General features: G+C 48.2%; 1 protein-coding gene across 26 annotated transcripts in view; it reads left to right on the forward strand.

Moving 5' to 3' along the window:
• Nucleotides 1–9,130: 9,130 nt before the first annotated feature.
• Nucleotides 9,131–22,462, forward strand: part of DENND10 (DENN domain containing 10) — a 33,574-nt gene continuing 20,242 nt past the window's right edge. For 5 of the 26 annotated variants that reach the window (XR_012418229.1, XR_012418230.1, XM_045361621.3 and 2 more), the window contains exons 1-4: nucleotides 9,131–9,211; nucleotides 9,720–9,958; nucleotides 14,149–14,365; nucleotides 17,097–17,176. Coding sequence is in view for 5 of the 26 variants with exons in the window: in XM_045361621.3 (XP_045217556.2) it covers nucleotides 9,780–9,958; nucleotides 14,149–14,365; nucleotides 17,097–17,176 (476 nt within the window). In the remaining 21 variants the exon portion in view is untranslated. Of the gene's footprint in view, nucleotides 9,212–9,719; nucleotides 9,975–13,297; nucleotides 13,372–14,148; nucleotides 14,366–17,096; nucleotides 17,177–22,462 lie in introns of all 26 variants that reach the window. The other 21 variants (XR_012418231.1, XM_045361622.3, XM_074002872.1 and 18 more) reach the window with 15 other exon arrangements.

Here is a 22,462-nt window from a genome sequence, read left to right on the forward strand (position 1 = left end):
AGGAATTCTCCCACCTCAGCTTCCCAAGTCACTGGGATTACAGGCGCCCACCACCACGCCTAGCTAATTTTTGTATTTTTAGTAGAGACGGGGTTTTACCACGTTGGCCAGACCAGTCTCAAACTCCTGACCTCAGGTGACCTGTCTGCCTTGGCCTCCCAAAGTGCTGGAATTACAGGCATGAACCACCGCCCCCGACCTAAAAGGTTTATTTTTAAAAATCTGAGAGGAAAGGAATTTTAAGACATTTCACTGTAGGTAATAAATTCTGTCCTCTTTAATGTTTTTTGGGAAACGGAAATAAGGATCAGAATTATTTTAATTACATTTTCCTTGCTGAACTATGTCGTATTCTTTTTTTTAGAGACTGCTTTTTTTTAGAGGCTGAATTTTGCTTTGTCACACAGGCTGGAGTGCAGTGGCTCAATCATAGCTCATGACAACCAGTGACTCCTGGGCTCAAGTGATCCTCCCATCTCAGCCTCCTGCGTAGATAGGTTCAGGTGCATACCTCCAAGCCTACCTAATTTTTAAATTATTTTTGTAGAGACAGGGTCTTGCTATGTTGCCCAGGCTGCTCTCGAACTCCTGGGCTCAATCCTTTTGCCTCAGCTTCCCAAAATGCTGGGACTACAGGCATGAGCCATGGTGTCCAGTCCATGAACTATTTCTTTTAATGCAACATAGTAGCCAGGTGTGATGGCTCACACCTGTAATCCCAGCACTTTGGGAGGCTGAGGTGGGAGGATCTCTTAAGGCCAGGAGTTCAAAACCAGCCTGGGCAACATAGTGAGACTCCCATCTCTACAAAAATAAAATTAAAATTAACTGGGCATTGTGCCTCATGCCTGTAGTCCCAGCTACTCTGGAGGCTGACGCATGAGGATTGCTTGAGCCTAGGAGTTCAAGGCCATACTGGGTAACATAAGGAAATCCCATCTCCACAAAAAGTTTTAAAAAATTGCCGGGCATGGTGGCACAAACCTGTGGTCCCAGCTACTTGGGAAGCTGAGGTGGGAGAACTGCTTGCGCCTGGAAGGTCGAGGATGCAGCAAGCTGTGATTGAACCGCTGCACCCCAGCCTGGGTGACAGAACAAGACCCTGTCACATAAATAAATGAATAAATAAGAAAGAAAGAAAGAAAGAAAGAAAGAAAGAAAGAAAGAAAGAAAGAAAGAAAGAAAGAAAGAAAGAGAGAGAGAAAGAGAGAGAGAGAAAGAGAGAGAGAAGGAGGGAGGGAAGGAAGGAAGGAAGGAAGGAAGAAGGAAGGAAGGAAGGAAGGAAGGAAGGAAGGAAGGAAGGAAGGAAGGAAGGAAAGAAAGAAAGAAAAATGCAACATGGCTCGAAACCTGGGCTTCTTGGGGCTGGAGATCTACCCAGCATCCTGAAACTCTGGAGAACACAAGAAGGATGACTGCATCTTGGGAATGTTCTGGAAGCCTCACATATGCTAGAAGTGAGGACAGAATGTCAGAGCAGTTGACTGAATCCCCTTCCAGTTCCCAAGTGAGACTGAATCCCTTAAATTAAAAGAGCTTGGCCAGGCGTGGTGTCTCACGCCTGTAATCCTGGCACTTTGGAATGCCAAGGCGGGTGGATCACTGAGGCCAAGAGTTTGAGACTAGCCTGGCCAACATGGTGAAACCCCATCTCCACTAACAATACAATTAGCAGGATGTAGTGGTACACACCTGTAATCCCAGCTATTCAGGAAGCTGAGGCAGAAGAATTGCTTGAGCCTGGGAGGTGGAGATTGTAGTTAGTGGAGATCACACCACTGCACTCCAGCCTGGGTGACAGAGAAAGATTCCGTCTCAAAAAAAAAAAAAAAAAAAAAAAAGGCTGGGTGCAGTGGCTCACACCTGTGCCTGTGATCCCAACACTTTGGGAGGCCAAGGTGGGTGGATCACCTGAGGTCAGGAGTTCGAGACCAGCCTAACCAATGTGGTGAAACCCTGTCTCTACTAAAAATACAAAATTAGCTGGGCGTGGTGGCCTGCACCTGTAGTTCCAGCTACTTGGGAGGCTGAGACAGGAGAATTGCTTGAATCCAGGAGGTGGAGGTTGCAGTGAACCAAGATTGCATCACTGCGTTCCAGCCTGGGTGACAGAGCAAGACTCCATCAAAAAAAAAAAAAAAAACATAACAAAACTTCCACTCTAATGGCTCCCTTGGCTGACACATAACCAATCTATGATGGAATCCAATTACAGAAACAAAGATGAAAAATAACCACATTTGACTCACAGGAACCTGGGATTGGACTTTGTGGGGTCTGAAGTGCACTTGTCCACGTGGCCAGTTTAGGCACTTTCCAAATCTGCTTCAGTGCCAGTAACTTACTCTTTTTCTGCAGAGCAAGGAGTGAGCAGTCTGTGCAAAAAAGAATTCACACGACAGGCCTGAGGGTGATATCCATAGAAAGTCTACTGGCCAGGTTGGCCCATGGCTGTGCCTGGAAACTTGGACTTCTGCAGTGTTCCCAGCATTTCCAGAACTGATAGAACTGATCAGAGTGATGGACTATGCCTGAACTATTTGTACATACAATGTGGTTCATGAGAGTCTGGAAATTTGGTATGAGCTAGGCAGAGGGTACTTATGTGACTGGCTCCCAGTAAAAACTGAGTTACTTGGTGACTGAGTTCTAACAAACTTCCCTGGTTGATAAATATCACAAGTATTGCCACAACTCGTTGCTGGAGGAATTAGGTGTGTCCTATATGATTCCACCAGGAAATAACTCCTGGGAACTTGGCCCTGGTTTCTTCCAGACATCACCCCATGTGTTTTTTCCCTTTGCTGATTTTGCTTTCTATCCTCTGGCTGTAATAAGTCATAGCCCTGAGCTGGGGATGGTGGCTCACATGTGTAACACTAGCACTTTGGAGGCTAAGGTGGGTGGATCACTTGAGGCCAGAAGTTTGAGATCAGCCTGCACAATAAAGTGAGATCACATCTTAAAAAAAAAAAAAAAAAAAAAAAAGAGCTAGGCATGGTGGTGCCTGCCTGTAGTCCCAGCTACTCAGGAGGATGAGGTGGGAGGATCACTTGAGCCTGGATCAAAGCTGCAGTGAGTCGTGATCGCGTCACTGCACTCCAGCCTGGGTGACAGAGAGAGACCCTGTTTCACAAAAATAAAAATGTATATTATAGCCATGAGTATAGCTATATGCTGAATCCTGAGAATCCTTCCAACGAATCATTGAGTTTGGGGGGTGGTCTTGGGGACCCTTTGTATTCTTATCTATAAAATTAGACTATTCTTATCTATAAAACTAGCATAAAGATTTTCCCTGATTCAAATCTTTATTGGGAGAGTCACAGAGGAAAGTATGGTTAGCTCCATTTGATCACTGAGAAAACATGCACAGAAAAGATAGGCAACATGTGTGAGGTTTTGCAGCTAAGATGGGCAAGGGGGGTTGGAACTCAAGTTGTCTGTTTCCACACCCCAGCTCCATCTATCTGTGACAGCGCAGAGGTCATTCTTACTTCTAAAGGTTGGGGATGCGTCGCCTCTACTCTCTCCACCTTCTATTCTCTCCACCTTTTCCCTTCACTCTGGTATACCTGTCTGGCAGGTGAGACAGCACATGTGGAGAAATAGGAGGGAAGGAGGTGTCAATTCCAGGTATCATCCCACTCACTGGAGCCTGGACACACCCCTCATTATCTTTCCCCTCCCTGCACCCACTGTCACCTCCCTCTCCTTTGTTTTATTATCTGTTCATCATCATCTTCATCCTCATTTCTTTTCTTTTTCTTTTTTTTTTTTCTGAGATGGAGTCTCTGTCACCCAGGCTGGAATGCAGTGGTGCGATCTTGGCTCACTGCAACCGTCGCCTCTTGGGTTCAAGTCACTCTGCCTCAGCTTCCTGAGTAGCTGGGATTATAGGCGCCCACCACCATGCCTAGCTAATTTTTGTATTTATAGTAGAGATGGGGTTTCACCATGTTGGCCAGGCTAGTCTTGAACTTATGACCTCAAGTGACCCACCCACCTCGGCCTCCAAAGTGGTGTTATTACAGGCATGAGCCACCACGTCCGGCCAGTCCTCATTTATTTTCTAAATGCTTCCTGTTACAAATATTTGCACAATGTGCAAAGGAAATCAAGTTTTACTGATCTTGTGTTCTTGCTAATTTGATGGAAAATGACTCTCCAAGCCCAAATGCCACACATAATTATATCATGTATTGTGGGGTAAATGAGTCTCTGTAAGACTCAACAAATGACCTTGGTGAAGCAAAAAGGATAGGAGATCTAGGGCATTTTTTTTTTTTTTTTTTGAGATGGAGTCTCGCTTTGTCACCCAGGCTGGAGTGCAGTGGCGCGATCTCGGTTCACTGCAAGCTCCGCCTCCTGGGTTCACGCCATTCTCCTGCCTCAGCCTCCCAAGTAGCTGGGACTACAGGCGCCCGCCACCACGCCCGGCTAATTTTTTTTATTTTTAGTAGAAACGGGGTTTCACCGTGTTAGCCAGGATGGTCTCAGTCTCCTGATCTCATGATCTGCCCGCCTCGGCCTCCCAGGGTGCTGGGATTACAGGCGTGAGCCACCGCGCCCAGCTGGGCATATGGTTTTAACATATTTTCTCATCATTTCTGTTTATCATGTTTCATCAAATCTAGAAATGCTATCAACGATGATGTATCATTATTTTATACACCCCTTGGGAAAAGAAAACACTATGAATTATAATTGTAAAATGCATCCCAATTTCAGAGACTTTTTATTTAAACAACTGGAAGCAGCCAGCATGGTGGTTCACACCTGTAATCCCAGCACTTTGGGAGCGTGGGGCGGGTGGATAGCTGGAGCTCACAAGTTCAAGACCAGCCTGGGCAACATAGTGAAACCCCATCTCTACTAAAAACTCAAAAAGAAAAAGAAAAAAAGTATTAGCCAGGCGTGGTGGCGCACACCTGTAGTCCCAGCTGCTTGGAAGGCTGAGGTGGGAAGATGGCTTAAGTTGGAGAGGCTGGCCGGGCGCGGTGGCTCAAGCCTGTAATCCCAGCACTTTGGGAGGCCGAGACGGGCGGATCACGAGGTCAGCAGATCGAGACCATCCTGGCTAACACGGTGAAACCCCGTCTCTACTAAAAATTACAAAAAAAACTAGCCGGGTGAGGTGGCGGGTGCCTGTAGTCCCAGCTACTCGGGAGGCTGAGGCAGGAGAATGGCGTGAACCCAGGAGGCGGAGCTTGCAGTGAGCCGAGATCTGGCCACTGCACTCCAGCCTGGGTGACAGAGCAAGACTCTGTCTCAAAAAAAAAAAAAAAAAAAAAAAAAAAAAAAAAAAAAGTTGGAGAGGCTGAAGTTGCAGTGAACAGAGATTTTGCCAACTCCCAGATCATTCAGGGGAACAAGCTGCCCCAGGAGCAACAAGTTAGGGCTGGTCCTGAGGTCCATGACTCCACACACACACACACCCCTTGTTGCCTTCTCTCTGTGGTATTGGTATTCCTGTGGGTATCTGGCACATTTCCTCTTAAACCCTTCTCACAAAGGGACGTAATTGTATGTTTTAATTCCAGACAAGGGACTGAGTGGCTGGCCAAGGAAGACTAAGCAAACTCAAGGGGCCCACACCTTGACTGCAGAGAGAAGAGAGGGGTTACCTTCAGTAATTCAAAGTTTTGCCGGCTCCTCTTTTGCAAGAGAAAAGGAGGAAACCCCCACAGAAATACAATCTCTGGCAAGGCAATCCATATACATCGAATACAAATTACCAGCCAGGCACAGTGGCTCTAACTTGTAGTCCCAGCACTTTGGAAGCCAAGGTGAGTGGATTGCTTGAGCTCAGGAGCTTGGGACCCGCCTAGGCAATCTAATGAGACCCTGTCTCCGCTAAAAATACAAAACAATAGCCAGGCTATTTTGCACACCTGTGGTCCAAGCTACTCCAGAGGCTGAGGTGGGAGGATGGCTTGAGCCCAGAGGGCGAAGGTTGCAGTGAGCTGAGATTGCACCACTGCACTCCAGTCTGGGTGAAAGAGCCAGACCCTGTCTCAAAAATAAGTAAATAAATAAACAAATAAATAAAGAAGACATAAATAAATGAGCTCAGGAGTTTGAGACCAGCTTGGGCAACACAGTGAAACCCCATCTCTACAAAAAATACAAAAATTAGCAGAGCGTGGTGGCGCGTGCCTGTAGTCCCAGCTACTCAGGAGGCTGAGGTGGGAGGATCGCTTGAGCCCAGGAGGCAGAGGTTGCAGTGAGCAGAGATCATGTCACTGCCCTCCAGCCTGGGCAACAGAGTCAGATCCTTTCTCAAAAAGAAAACAAAATCAAATGACCCCCAAACCCTCCAAATTACCTAAGGGTAGCTACATTCGTTTTCTCAGGCTGCCATAATGAAGTAGCACAGAGTGAGTGGCTTGAACAACAAAAATGTACTTTCTCACATCTCTGGAGGCTAGAAATCCAAAATCAAGGCATGTGGGCAGGTTAGTTCCTCTGCTGCCTCTCTATTTGGCTTGCAGATGGCTGCCTTCTGGCTACCTCTTCACATATGCTCTTTCCTATGTCCACGCAGGCCTCTGGTGTCTCTCTGTGTCCACATTTCTTCTTCTTCTTTTTTTTTTTTTTGACAGTGTCTCGCTCTGTTGCCCAACTGGAGTGCAGTGGCGCGATCTTGGCTCACTGCAACCTCTGCCTCCCGAGTTCAAGTGATTCTCCTGCCTCCGCCTCCTGAGTAGCTGGGATTACAGGCACCTGCCAATATGCCTGGCTAATTATTTTTGTATTTTTAGTAGAGACAGGGTTTCACCATGTTGGCCAGGCTGGTCTCAAGCTCTTGACCTCAAGTGATCCACCTGCTTCAGCCTCCCAAAGCGCTGAGATTACAGGCTTGAGCCATTGCACACGGCCCACATTTCTTCTTTTAATAAGGACATCCATTAGATTGATTAGGGCCCACTATGAATGGCCTCATTTTAAACTAAGCACCTCTTTAAAGGCCTCCAATACAGTCACTTTCTGAGGTACTCAGGGTTAGGGCTTCAACATATGAATTTTGAGGGGACACAATTCAACCCAGAATAATAGCTGAAACATGTTAAGTTTTTTTTTTTTTGAGACGGAGTCTCGCTCTGTCGCCCAGGCTGGAGTGCAGTGGCATGATCTCAGTTCACTGCAAGCTCCGCCTCCCGGGTTCACGCCATTCTCCTGCTTCAGCCTCCCGAGTAGCTCAGACTACGGGCACCCACCACCACGCCTGGCTAATTTTTTGTATTTTTATTAGAGACAGGGTTTCACCGTGTTAGCCAGGATGGTCTCGATCTCCTGACCTTGTGATCTGCCCGCCTCGGCCTCCCAAAGTGCTGGGATTACAGGTGTGAGTCACTGCGCCCAGCCGAAATATGTTAAGTTTTATATAATACTCTGGAAGGTTAAGGCAGGATTGCTTGAGCCTAGGATTTCAAGACCAGCTGGGGCAATATGGCGAGACCCTATCTCTACAAAAAATAAAACAGGCAGAGAGCGGTGGCTCATGCCTATAATCCCAGCACTTTGGGAGGCTGAGGCAGGTGGATCACCTGAGGTCAGGAGTTCGAGACCAGCCTGGCCAACATGGTGAAACCCCCGTCTCTACTAAAAAAAAAAAATTAGCCAGGTGCGGTGGCTCACGCCTCTGATCCCAGTACAATAAGAGGCCAAGGCAGGAGCATCACTTGAGGTCAGGAGTTCGAGATCAGACTAGGCAACATAGTGAGACCCATCTCTACAAAAAAAATTTTTAAATTACCTGGGCGTGATGGTGGGCGCCTGTAATCCCAGCTACTCAGGAGGCTGAGGCAGGAGAATGGCTTCAACCCGGGAGGCAGAGGTTGCGGTGAGCCAAGTTTGTGCCACTTCACTCCATCCTGGGCAACAAGGCGAGACTCTGTCTCAAAAAAAAAAAAAAAAACCTTGACAATACAACACCAACTCGTATCAATCTGCACCTCAAATATCTGCTTTGGATGCAGGGCACTGCCATCCAGCAAACTGGGACAAAGATGTACCTTTTTTTTTTTTTTTTTTTTTTGAGACGGAGTCTCGCTCTGTCACCCAGGCTGGAGTGCAGTGGCCGGATCTCAGCTCACTGCAAGCTCCGCCTCCCGGGTTCACGCCATTCTCCTGCCTCAGCCTCCCGAGTAGCTGGGACTACAGGCGCCCGCCACCTCGCCCGGCTAGTTTTTTGTATTTTTTAGTAGAGACGGGGTTACACCGTGTTAACCAGGATGGTCTCGATCTCCTGACCTCGTGATCCGCCCGTCTCGGCCTCCCAAAGTGCTGGGATTACAGGCTTGAGCCACCGCGCCCGGCCTTTTTTTTTTTTTTTTTTTTTTGAGACTGGGTCTCACTCTCTCACCCAGGTTGGAGTGCAGTGGTACAGACACGGCTCGTTGTGGCCTCAGCCTCCCAGACTCAAGCGATCCTCCCACCTCAGCCTCCCAAGGATCTGGGACCACAGGCACACATCACCACGCCCAGCTAATTGTTTTATTTTATTTATTTATTTATTTATTTATTCTACTCACCAATTGTCTGTCTTCCCCAGTGGACTGCTCTGTCTTGTTCAGCCCTATAAGGTATCCCTAATGCCTTATTAGGCCCTCAATTTTATTTTTGTTTTGGGGATGGCTGGATGAAGGAATGAATGGAGACCCTTCCTCCATCCTCAGGACGCCCCTTTTCAGGAACAAGGTGACCTGTTCTTTTGAGCTTGACTAGAGGGCAGAGGTAGAACAAGGAAAGCCTAAAACGGGAAGAAAGATTGGAGTGGATTGAGAAGAAGGATGAAGAGCTGGATTAGAGAAATTGAGGGAGGCTGCGGAGACTCAAGGAGGTTTCCAAGGGCGAAGGGCCAAGGGCAGAAGAGGAGGGGAGCTGCATCCAGCACGTCCTGACAGGTAGGACTGGGGCTGGAATAGGTGGGCCTGCGCGTGGGGTGGGGCCGACGTGGAGGTTGATGGTCCTGTGATTGGGCGGGGCGGGAGGGAGGCGGGTCCTACGGCGGGAGGCGGGGCCTGTGTTGGGCCGGGGAGGGAGGCGGGGCCTGTTATGGGGCGGGCCCTACGGCGGGCGGGCGGGGCGGGGCTCGGGTGAGAGGCGGGTCCTGCAGGCGGCAGCCAGAGCTGCGCGCCGCTGCGGCGGAAGATGGCTGCGGCCGAGGTGGTGGACACTCAGCTGATGCTTGGAGTCGGGCTGATCGGTGAGGACGTAGGCGCCCTGCTTGGCAAGCCCGCACCCTGGTTCTGCCTCTGCTCCACCTCGGCCCGGGGCAGCCCTGGCTCCCGCGGCCCCTGGCGCCGCCCGCATGAGAAGGGCGCGGCCCCCTCCTTGTTGGGCCTGGACTGGGGGCTGCGGAGCCCGGCCTCCTTGGAACAGGGGACCCGGCCCGCCGCCGTCGCCCGCCCGCCCGCGGCCGCCTCTGGGGCCCTTCCGGCCTGAGGGAACCTGGGGACCTCCAAGATCCCAGGGTGGAGCTCCCCCTGCGCGCCCAGGCTGGGCGGCTGCGAGGGGCGCTGCGCGGGCAGGGCCGGGCCGGGCGGGAGCGGCCGGCTGGCGGCGCGGCGCGGCGCGGCAGGGAGGAGGTAGGGCCCGGTTCTCCCGAGCCGCGCGCGGGCGGCTGCCTCGGAGCCACGGGTGACTGTGGGACCGGGCAGCTGGAGACTTCTGGGCCGGGTGCTGCGCGTAGTACACACGTTGTCTCCTTTTAGCTCTCACCAAGGACCCAGGGGCCGTGGGAAACGTCTGACGCGCACTTCACGGAGGAGCAAATGGAGGCCCAGGCCGTCATTGTGCACCGACACACTATAGGCAGTACAGAGCCGGGCGTGGGACCCTCGCAGTGTAGCCCAGAGCCCCCAACCCCCACCAGTGGAGAGCTCCTGCATCATGTGATCGAGCTTGTGCATAAAGCAGGAGTTTCTACACAATCGTGTGAGGTGGAATCTCGGTTAGCTCTGAGGAATGTAATTATCTTCCATAATTAAAAAATATCACATTGGGATCTTTGGGCAGCCTCGTGCAGTGTTTAGGGGGTGGAACCCCTTGGTTCCCTTCGAAAAAGTTTTATTTTCCCGAGATTTTTGCACACCCCTAAACTCTTTCTATTCCCCAAGTGCACAATAACATTGCTTAGGCTTTAGCAAAACTGAAGAAATATGCTGATTATTTTTCACTGCCTCGAAGCAGTGCGTTTATGTGGGAATCGCTTACTGTATTTCTTTTTCTTTCATCTTTTTTTTTTTGTTTGTTTTAGGCAGGGTCTCCCTCTTATCCAGACTGGAGTGCAGTAGCGCAATCACCGCTGTCTGCAGCCTCCACCTCCCAGGCCCAAACTATCCTCCCGCCTCGGCCTCTGAGTAGCTGGGACCTCAGGCGTGCACCACCACCCGATTAATTTTTTTTTTTTTTTTTTTTTTTTTTGAGACGGAGTCTCGCTCTGTCGCCCAGGCTGGAGTGCAGTGGCCGGATCTCAGCTCACTGCAAGCTCCGCCTCCCGGGTTCACGCCATTCTCCTGCCTCAGCCTCCCGAGTAGCTTGGACTACAGGCGCCCGCCACCTCGCCCGGCTAGTTTTTTCTATTTTTTTAGTAGAGACGGGGTTTCACCGTGTTAGCCAGGATGGTCTCGATCTCCTGACCTCGTGATCCGCCCGTCTCGGCCTCCCAAAGTGCTGGGATTACAGGCTTGAGCCACCGCGCCCGGCCACCCGATTAATTTTTGTATTTTTTGTGGAGATGGGATACCGACATGTTATCCAGGCGGATTACTGTATTTATTTCTAATGTGATTTTCAAACTGCTTCAAAACAAAATCTAAGTAACTTAGTTTCTCCAGAAGGTACTTTTGAACTAAGGCTAAGTTAAACTGTCTTTACTAATAGCAAATAAAAAAATGACATACAATCATGTTTTGAACTCAGCAGTTTTTTTATTATTCACATTAATATGAATTTAGGCCGGGCGCGGTGGCTCAAGCCTGTAATCTCAGCACTTTGGGAGGCCGAGACGGGCGGATCACGAGGTCAGGAGATCGAGACCATCCTGGCTAACACGGTGAAACCCCGTCTCTACTAAAAAAAATACAAAAAAAAAACTAGCCGGGCGAGGTGACGGGCGCCTGTAGTCCCAGCTACTCGGGAGGCTGAGGCAGGAGAATGGCGTAAACCCGGGAGGCGGAGCTTGCAGTGAGCCGAGATCCGGCCACTGCACTCCAGCCTGGGCGACAGAGCAAGACTCTGTCTCAAAAAAAAAAAAAAATATGAATTTAAAAGGGGTTTGCAGCCAGCCTGGGCAACGTGGTAAAACCCTGTCTCTACAAAAAATACAAAAATTAGCCAGGTGTGGTGTGCCTGTAGGTGGGAGGATTGCTTGATCCCAGGAGGCAGAGGTTGCAGCGAACTGAGATCATGCCACTGTACTCCAGCATGGATGACAGAGTGAGATCCCCCACCCCGTCTCAAAAAAAGAAATTAAAAAAAAAAAGAGGCCAGGTGTGCTGGCTCATGCCTGTAATCCCAGCACTTTGGGAGGCTGAGGCAGGTGGATCAATTGAGGCTGGAAGTTGATCAGCCTGGCCAATATAGTGAAACCCTGTCTCCACTAAAAAGGCAAAAAGTGAGCTGGGTGTGGTGGTGCACGCCTGTAATCTCAGACACTTGGGAGGCTGAGGCAGGAGAATCACTTGAATCTGGGAGGTGGAGGTTGCAGTGAGCTGAGATCGTGTCACTGCACTGCAGCCTGAGTGACGGAGTGAGACCCTGTCTCTACAGAGAAAAAAAAAAAAAGAGTGTGGGTGTCTTTTTTAATATAATGATTTCTTTTCCTTTCGGCAGATACCCAGTAGTGGAATTACTGGGTGGAATGGTAGTTCTGTTTCAATAACAATTTTTTATTTGTAGTTTTGAGAGACAGGGTCTCTCTCTGTTGACTAGGCTGGAATGCAGTGGTGCATAGCTCATGACAACCTCTGAATCCTGGGCTAAAGTGATCCTCCCACCTTAGCTTCCTGAGTAGCTGGGACCATAGGTGTGCACCACCATGCCCAGCTAATTAAAAATTTTTTTTGTAGAGATGCAGTCTCACTATGTTACCCAGGTTGGTCTGGAACTTCTGGTCTCAGGCGATCCTCCTGGCTTCCCAAAGTGTTAGAATTATAGGCATGAGCCATTGTGATTGGCCTAAACAATTTTATTTTATTTTATTTTATTTTATTTTATTTTGAGACGGAGTCTCGCTCTGTCGCCCAGGCTGGAGTGCAGTGGCCGGATCTCAGCTCACTGCAAGCTCCGCCTCCCGGGTTTACGCCATTCTCCTGCCTCAGCCTCCCGAGTAGCTGGGACTACAGGCGCCCGCCACCGCGCCCGGCTAGTTTTTTGTATTTTTTAGTAGAGATGGGGTTTCATTGTGTTAGCCAGGATGGTCTCGATCTCCTGACCTCGTGATCCGCCCGTCTCGGCCTCCCAAAGTGCTGGGATTACAGGCTTGAGCCACCGCGCCCGGCCAACAATTTTAAATACAAAATTCATACAGTTGGTATGCAACATGGTTTGAAAGATTTCACTGTTCATCTCCAGTTTTGTTTTCGACAGACCTTTTCTATGTATTTATTAAGAATTATTCAGCTTGGCACAGTGGCTCACGCCTGTAATCCCAGCACTTTGAGGGGCCGAGGTGGGCGGATCATCTGAGGTCGGGAGTTCGAGACCAGCCTGACCAACATGGAGAAAACGAAACCCCCTCTCTACTAAAAATACAAAATTAGTCAGACGTGGTGGTGCATGCCTGTAATTCCAGCCACTCGGGAGGCTGAGGCAGGAGAATCACTTGAACCTGGGAGATGGAGGTTGCGGTGAGCTGAGATTACTGCATTGTACTCCAGCCTGGGCAATAAGAGCAAAACTGCATCTAAAAAGAAAAAAAAAAAAATTATTCCACCCAGCACTTTGGGAGGCCGAGGTGGGCAGATCACCTGAGGTCAGGAGTTCAAGACCAGCCTGGCTAACATGGCGAAACCCTGTCTCTACTAAAAATACAAAAATTAGCCGGGCATGGTGGTGGGCACCTGTAATCCCAGCTACTCCGGAGACTGAGGCAGGAGAATCGCTTGAACCTGGGAGCCAAGATAGCACCAGTACACTCCAGCCTGGGTGACAGAGTGAGACTCCGCCTCAAAAAAAAAAAAAGAAGAATTATTCCAACTAGATAAAAACTTAATATAATTTTAGTTTATAAGCATTTGTGTGGGAGGAGATGGGGAGAAACTCTAACAATCTCTCTTTTTTTTTTGAGACCGAGTTTCGCTCTGTTGCCCAGGCTAGAGTACAGTGGCGCGATCTTGGCTGACTGCAACCTCTGCCTCCCAGGTTCAAGCAATTCTTGTGCCTTAGCCTCCCGAGTAGCTGGGATTACAGGCATGCCCCACCACACCTGGCTAATTTTTGTATTATTAGTAGAGACGGGGTTTTTCCAGATTGGTCAGGCTGGTCTCGAAGTCCTGACCTCAGGTAATCCACTCTCGCCTTGGCCTCCCAAAGTGATGGGATTACAGGCATGAGCCACTGTGCCCGGCCAAAACTCTACCTTATCTCTAAGGCTGAATTTTCTTTTTCTTTTTTTTTTTTTTTTTTTTGAGACGGAGTCTCGCTCTGTCGCCCAAGCTGGAGTGCAGTGGCCGGATCTCAGCTCTCTGCAAGCTCCGCCGCCCAAGTTTACACCATTCTCCTGCCTCAGCCTCCCGAGTAGCTGGGACTACAGGCGCCTGCCACCTCGCCCGGCTAGTTTTTTGTATTTTTTTAGTAGAGACGGGGTTTCACCGTGTTAGCCAGGATGGTCTTGATCTCCTGACCTCGTGATCCGCCCGTCTCGGCCTCCCAAAGTGCTGGGATTACAGGCTTGAGCCACCGCGCCCGGCCTCTAAGGCTGAATTTTCATTCATGGTTTGTTATAAAAACTTTTTACTCAGGTGGCCTGTAATTCAGGATCATGACAGCTAGATAATTTGAGCAGTAGAGATAGGTGGGAATTTGGGGTCTCAAGTACTCTAAGTTGCTTTGTAAAATGGGGTGTTAAAACTGATTCCACTAAGTGTTTCTGAGTAACCAATCAATTCACTTCCTTGCTGCTGTTTGACATTCTCACAGTGACCATCTTTCCACCGTAGAAAAGGACACAAATGGAGAAGTTCTGTGGGTGTGGTGTTATCCTTCCACGACAGCCACATTAAGGAACCTGCTGCTGAGAAAATGCTGCCTTACAGATGAAAACAAACTTCTCCATCCCTTTGTCTTTGGTCAGTACAGAAGAACATGGTTTTATATCACAACAATTGAAGTTCCAGAGTCTTCCATTTTGAAAAAGGTATGATTGCATGAAGGTAAAAAAAAACCCAAAATAGGCTGGGCACAGTGGCTCACCCCTGTAATTCCAGCACTTTGGGAGGCCGAGGTGAGCGGATCATGAGGTCAACAGATCGAGACCATCCTGGCCAACATGGTGAAACACCGTCTCTACTAAAAATACAAAAATTAGCTGGGCGTTGTGGTACACGCCTGTAGTCCCAGCTACTCAGGAGACTTAGGGAGGAGAATCGCTTGAACCCAGGAGGCGGAGGTTGTAGTAAGCTGAGATCACGCCACTGCACTCCAGCCTGGTGACCGAGTGTGACCGAGTGAGACTCCGTCTCAAAAAAAAAAGAAAGAAAATATTAAATATTATTTTCATTGGGAATATTCTCTTTCACACTTCACTCTCATTCATTCTGTAAATATTTATTATTGTCTATTATATGACAGACCCTGTAGTTGATATAGTGGTGAGCAGTACAGCAATATGTGGTCTTTTCCCCTTTTTTTTTGTTTTTGTTTTTTTGAGATGGAGTTGTTCTCTGTTGGTCGGTCTGGAGTACAATGGCACAATCTCGGCTCACTGCAACCTCTGCCTCCCAGGTTCAAGCGATTCTCCTGCTTCAGCCTCCCGAGTAGCTGGGATTACAGGCACCCACCATCACGCCTGGCTAATTTTTTGTATTTTTAGTAGAGACAGGTTTTACCATGTTTGTCAGGCTGCTCTTGAACTGTTGACCTCAGATGATGTACCCGGCCAGGATAAATTCAGAATTTAGAAAGGCAAGCCGAGTGCGTTAGCTCACGCCAGTAATCCCAGCATTTTGGGAGGCTGAGGCGGGTGGATCACCTGAGGTTGTGAGTTCAAGACCAATCTGACCAACATGGAGAAACCCCATCTCTACTGAAAATACAAAAAATTAACCAGGCGTGGTGGCGCATGCCTGTAATCCTAGCTACTCGGGAGGCCTGCGGCAGGAGAATCTCTTGAACCTGCGAGGCAGAGGTTGTGGTGAGCCGAGATTGCGCCATTGTACTTTAGCCTAGGCAACAAGAGTGAAACTCTGTCTCAAAAAAAAAAAAAAAAAAATTTAGAAAGGATGTTTAAGGCAGCTCAAGTATGAAGTAGACTTTTCTTGGTGTGTTGTTTGGTATGAACAGTATCAGTGTGACGTGGAAGACTAGGATGTGGTAATCGTGGACTTTCCTAATCCCAAGCAACCAGCAGGTTTTTTCAAAGAATAGAATATTGGAACAAAGTGGCTGAGCCTCTGGCATGTACCCAGACAGACATTTTTTCCTGTTTTAGGGCTAATGTATAGCCAATAGTGGGACTCTGAAACGTGACTAGAATACCAGCTTAAATTTAAGAAATTACATTTAAAATAGCAGGAAGGTAACAATTTAGAAACTGTAGAAGGCTTAAGACAAAGCAGATTCATAGTTACAAAATATAAAAAATACAAATTTGCAAGAAGATAGGTTGTGTTTTTTTTTTTTTTTTTTCGATGCGAGTTTTGCTCTTGTCGCCCAGGCTGGAGTGCAGCGGCATGATCTCGGCTCACGGCAACCTCTGCCTCCCAGGTTCAAGCCATTCTCCTGCCTGAGCCTCCTGAGTAGCTGGGATTACAGGCATGTGCCACCACATCCAGCTAATTTTCTTTCTTTCTTTTTATCTTTTAACTTCAATTTTTAATTTTTATTTTTTGAGTCAGAGTCTCATTTTGTCACCCAGGCTGGAGTGCAGTGGTACAATCATGTCTCACTGCAGCCTTAATCTCCTGGGCCCAAGTGACCCTCCCACCTCAGCTCCCTGAGTAGCTGGGAGCACAGGCGTGCACCACCATGCCCTGCTAGTGTTAAAATTTTTTGTAGAGATGAGGTCTCACTCTGTTGCCCAGGCTGGTCTTGAACTCCTGGGTTCAAGTGTTCCTCCTGTCTTTTCTCCTAAAGTTCTGGAATTACAGGCGTGAGCCACTGCACCTGGCCAAAAAGATAGGTTTCAATATGTAATGAAATCTTTGGTTTATTGCTCAGTAAGTTCTTTTTATTTATTTTTTTCTTTTTTTGAGATGGAGTCTTGCTCTGTCACCCAGGTTGGAGTGCAGTGGTATGATCTCGGCTCACTGGAACCTCTGCCTCCCAGGATCAAGCGATTCTCATGCCTCAGCCTCCCAAGTAGCTGGGATTACAGGCATGCGTCACTACCTACACTTCATTTTAAATGTATCTCTTCAAAGTTTTGTATTTCTAAAATTCTGAATTTTGTCTCATTAGTGGAAATATTAGGTATATGATTATCAGAAATTTATAATAATAGAGGCATATAAGTAAATGAAGCTTCTTTTCTTTTTTTGAGACAAAGTCTCACTCTGTTGCCCAGGCTGGAGTGCAGTGGCACGATCTCGGCTCACTGCAACCTCTGCCTCCTGGGCTCAAGCAATTCCCTGCCTCAGCCTCCCAAGTAGCTAAGACTACAGGCGCTCGCCACTACGCCCGGCTATTTGTATTCCTTAGTAGAGACGGGGTTTCACTGTGTTAGCCAGGATGGTCTCGATCTCCTGACCTCGTAGTCCGCCCGCCTCGGCCTCCTAAAGTGCTGGGATTACAGGCGTGAGCCACTGCGCCCAGGCGGTCTTTTTCTTTTAATACTGTTATGTCTTAAAAGGTTTGTTAGAATATGGTAATAAAAATTCTGCTAAAGCATCTTTAAAAAGTGTGTTTTTTTGTTTGTTTCTTTTGAACAGGTGACTCATTTTTCTATTGTTCTGACCACCAAAGATTTTAACCCAGAGAAGTATGCTGCCTTCACTAGGATATTGTGTAGGTCTGTATAAAAATTGTATTAAATGCTAATATATAAAATGAAGACCTTAATATAGTTAAATAGCAGATTTCTATACTGAGAAAGCAAAGTTCAGCCTTGTGTCTCCCCAACAAAATCTTTAGTAGCCCTTCACAGACTGTAAAGAGGGCATTTCTCTTTTGCTTTGTTGATACTTCTCTTATTTGGGTAAATGATCTAGGGGAAGAGAAGAAGCAGTTTGTGTAGCTATTGTAGCTCCTGGGTGTTCTGAGTCACTTCCTACTTTTGGTCTGTTACTTCTGTTCACTTCTAGTCTAGAATTCCCTTAGTAGGTTGGATAAGTTAAGTGCCTTATGACACGGTAAACTGGTTTGTATGTGTCAAGGTCTGTGTGTGCAGTCATTTTGGGGAAAGAATTATGCCGAAGCACAAGAACACATTTCTTAGCTGGAATGTTGAGAAGCTAGGGAATTCTGATTAATTGGTTAGTCGTGATTCAGCTAGACTGTTTTAGTTTCATCTCCATTGTTGAAAAATTTATCAAAAATGGCCTGGCATAGTGGCTCACACCTGTAATCCCAGCACTTTGGGAGGCCGAGGTGGGCGGATCACGAGGTCAGGAGATCGAGACCATCCTGGCTAACACAGTGAAACCCCGTCTTTACTAAAAATACAAAAAATTAGCCAGACGTGGGGGCGGGTGCCTGTAGTCCCAGCCACTCAGGAGGCTGAGGCAGGAGAATGGTGTGAACCCGGGAGGCAGAACTTGCAGTGAGCCGAGATCGCGCCACTGCACTCCAGCCTGGGCCACAGAGCGAGACTCCGTCTCAAAAAAAAAAACCTCAATAAATGGTTGCCTTTTGGCTGTTTTTGTGCATCAATGTATATACACACACCAGAAAAAGCAAAAAAATAAAAAAGAGAAAAACTATCGTAAGACTATCTTCTCATTACCTAAGGGTTTCAGTTAGATTATATCTTGGCTAAATGAGATTTCACCATTTTTGCAGCCAGCCAGAATAAAAAAGCTTCCTACTCTCATAAGAAATTCCAGGTGAATGTCTCACTCTGGATAAACAGCTGTCTGCTAATGTGGCACTTACACAAAGGGAGATTATTATTGCCAGAAAAGACGCTATCCAGAAGCCATAAACTGAAACACTACAGAGGTATTTTTGAAGAAACATTGGACTCCCATTTCATTTGGTTGCTCAACTGAATTCACTGGGAAATATTCTGGAGTCCAAAAGGCAAGGTTGCTTCAGACCCCACTTCCTGCCCAGAAGGAGGCCCAGATGGTTTCTCAGCTTCTGCGGTGCATGGCATTGTAGTATCCCGGATTTCCTCTCCTGTCATGGTGCAAGAGAAGTGGGAACTCGGAGCTACTGCCAGCCGCCTCCTCTGCTTCCTGCCCTTTAATGCAGCACTATGCTCTCTCTTGCATGTATGCACGTCCACGTATTTGTACACACACACACACACACAGGTCTGCGTGTACATGCACACACTCATAGGCAAAGACTTCTTTTCTTCATGACAGTGAGGTTGATGGAGTTGTCTCCTTCCGTTTCTGGTGAGAGGAGCAGGCAGGCGTGCGTTCCACACACAGCTTGCTGCGCACAGCCGCAGCGGAAGCCTGCAGGAGGGAACCTCATTCCCTGTGTGGCTGCAGGTTCACTGCCGTGGTCCCCTTCAGCCTCTAGTCGCTTGCAGCTAGTGGCCCTGCTAGAGAACCAGGGTTTCATGCACACTTGCAGTCAGCTGTCCAGGCCAGGTGTGGCAGCCTATGGATGTCTATCTGAACAAGGCCCTCTGGGTCACACTGTGGGCTTTTCCTGTGGAGTGCTTTTGGGGGGATTTTCCCCTGTTTTATCTCTCCTGGCCCAGGGTTGTCATGTAAGAAGTCATCTTTTTTTTTTTTTTTTTTTTTGAGACGGAGTCTTGCTCTGTCACCCAGGCTGGAGTGCAGTGGCCAGATCTCAGCTCACTGCAAGCTCCGCCTCCCGGGTTTACGCCATTCTCCTGCCTCAGCCTCCCGAGTAGCTGGGACTACAGGCGCCCGCCACCTCGCCCGGCTATTTTTTTGTATTTTTTTAGTAGAGACAGGGTTTCACCGTGTTAGCCGGGATCGTCTCTCGATCTCCTGACCTCGTGATCCGCCCATCTCGGCCTCCCAAAGTGCTGGGATTACAGGCTTGAGCCACCGCGCCCGGCCAGAAGTCATCTTATCCTACCAACCTTATGTTTCTCTTCTCTATTACTGTGTATTGTTTATATTTCATAACTTTTTTTTTTTGACACGGTCTCACTCTGTCACCCAGGCTGGAATGTAATGGCGCCATCTCGGCTCACTACAACCTCCACCTCCTGGGGTTTAAGCAATTCTTGTGCCTCAGCCTCCCAAGTAGCTGGAATTACAGGCACCCACCACCACGCCTGGCTAATTTTTATATTTTTAGTAGAGACAGGGTTTTACCATGTTCACCAGGCTTGTCTTGAGTTCCTGGCCTCAAGTGAGCCTCTTGCCTTGGCCTCCCGTAGTGCTGAGATCATAAGCATGAGCCACAGCGCTCGGCCTCTATTTTAGAAAGTTAATGGCATTTTGCTTTTTTTTGTTGTTGGTGGTAATAAAGCACACTTAGAAATACAGGAGATTATACAGTGAAAACTAAGCTCCCTCCTCCTCCTGTTCCCAGACTCCAGTTATACCTCCTGACCCCCACTCCACACAACTCCTGTGACCTCCTTTTTTATATCCTATCAGAGAAGTTTTTCTCCCCGTGTGAGCTTGTGTGTGAGTTCCTGGGTTTGAATGTATTTTACGTGTGTGAAAGCTCACCACATTCCTTGTTCTTTACCTTTTTTCCCTCAAGTTATGAACTGAATTAGTAGTTTTTTTTTTTTTTTTTTTTTTTTTTGAGACGGAGTTTTGCTCTTGTTGCCCAGGCTGGAGTGCAATGGCGTGATCTCAGCTCACCACAACCTCCACCTCCCAGGTTCAAGTGATTCTCCTGCCTCAGCCTTCCCAAGTAGCTGGGATTATAGGCATGCGCCACCAAGCCCGGTTAATTTTGTATTTTTAGTACAGATGGGGTTTCTCCATGTGGGTCAGGCTGGTCTCGAACTCCTGACCTCAGGTGATCCACCCACCTCAGCCTCCCAAAGTGCTGGGATTACAGGCGTGAGTCACTGCACCCGGCCTGAATTAGTAATTTTTTAAAAACACTGATGATTGACAAAAGGTGGCAAGCAGTTAAAACACTTGCTTTTTTCATTTAGTCTGTGATAAATATAATTTTCAAGTGATCTGTCTTGTTTTTTTTTTTGTTTTTTTTTTTTTGAGACGGAGTCTCGCTGTGTCTCCCAGGCTGGAGTGCAGTGGCGTGATCTCGGCTCACTGCAAGCTCCGCCTCCCGGGTTCACGCCATTCTCCCGCCTCAGCCTCCCAAGTAGCTGAGACTACAGGCGCCCGCCACCACGCCCGGCTAGTTTTTTGTATTTTTAGTAGAGACGGGGTTTCACCATGTTAGCCAGGATAGTCTCGATCTCCTGACCTCGTGATCCACCCGCCTCGGCCTCCCAAAGTGCTGGGATTACAGGCTTGAGCCACCGCACCCGGCCGTTTTTTTTTTGAGACAGAATCTCACTCTGTTGCCTAGGCTGGAGTGCAGTGGTGTGATCTTGACTCCCTGCAATCTCCTCCTCCTGGCTTCAAGCGATTCTCCTGCCTCAGCCTCCCAAGTAACTGGGATTACAGGCATGACCCACCAGGCCCAGCTAATTTTTGTTTTTAGTAGAGACGGGTTCACCATGTTGCCCGGGCTGGTCTCGAACTCCTGGCCTCAAATGATCTGCCTGCCTCGGCCTCCCAAAGTGCTGTGATTACAGGTGTGAGTCACCGTGCCCAGCCCTCAAGTGATCTGTGTTAAATATGTTTTATTTTCTTCCCGATTTTCTATCCCACCAGCTCCTGAAAGGCCCAAATAGACCCAGTCATGTTTCTCAAGCAAAATTTAGTTTTCGTTGCTCACAGGAAGAGATTTCAAGGGGAAGAGAGGGATTCCACATGTGAGCTATAAATGCATCCAGTTTCCTGTCAGCATTTTCTGGAAGCTTTAACTTGATGATGAATATCTAATGTGCATTTATCACCAGAAACCTAAAGGAATGTTGATTTTTTTTTTTTTTTTTTGAGACGGAGTCTCGCTCTGTCGCCCGGGCTGGAGTGCAGTGGCCGGATCTCAGCTCACTGCAAGCTCCGCCTCCCGGGTTTACGCCATTCTCCTGCCTCAGCCTCCCGAGTAGCTGGGACTACAGGCGCCCGCCACCTCGCCCCGCTAGTTTTTTGTTATTTTTTAGTAGAGACGGGGTTTCACCATGTTAGCCAGGATGGTCTTGATCTCCTGACCTCGTGATCCGCCCGTCTCGGCCTCCCAGAGTGCTGGGGTTACAGGCTTGAGCCACCGCGCCCGGCCTGATTTCTTAATTAGCTAAATGTAGCTACCTCTGGGAACTCTAATAATAAGTATGGGTTCTACAACTAATTACTGCTTTCTCTGTGAACAGTGCATAAAACTCCTTTCTTGTCAAAGGAAATCTTAGTAATAAAACAGAGTTGCATGACTAAGAACCCCAGTTGGGAATGTGAGACACAGGATAAGTGCACAACTTTTTTTTTTTTTTTTTGAGATGGAGTCTCGTCACTCTGTCGCCCAGGCTGGATTGCAGTGGCGCGATCTTGGCTCACTGCAAGCTCCACCTCCCGGGTTCACGCCATTCTCCTGCCTCAGCCTCCCAAGTAGCTGGGACTACAGGCGCCTGCCACCACGCCCAGCTAATTTTTTGTATTTTTAGTAGAGACAGCGTTTCACCGAAGTAACACTACTTTCTACATGAAAAGATTCAAGCATTCAGGCCAAGTGCGGTAACTCATGTCTGTAATCCCAGCACTTTAGGAGGCTGAGGTGGGTGGATCACCTGAGGTCAGGAGTTAGAGACCAGCCTGGCCAACATGGTGAGATCCCATCTCTACTAAAATTACAAAAATTAGCGGGGTATGGTGGCGCACACCTGTAATCCCAGCTACTCGGGAGACTGAGGCGGGAGAAACACTTGAAGCCAGGAGGTGGAGGTTTCAGTGAGCTAAGGTTGTGCCACTGCACTCTAGCCTGGGTGACAGAGTGAGACTCTGTCTCAAAAAAAAAGAAGAGTGAAGCATTCAGAAGGGCATAGCAAGGTGGCTTCGGATTCTTGAGAAAGCACCCAGACCAGCCTGGGTGCATATCTCCACATGATTTATGCCAAATG

The sequence above is a fragment of the Macaca fascicularis genome, chromosome 9 (assembly GCF_037993035.2).
Source record: "Macaca fascicularis isolate 582-1 chromosome 9, T2T-MFA8v1.1".
NCBI lineage: Eukaryota > Metazoa > Chordata > Mammalia > Primates > Cercopithecidae > Macaca > Macaca fascicularis.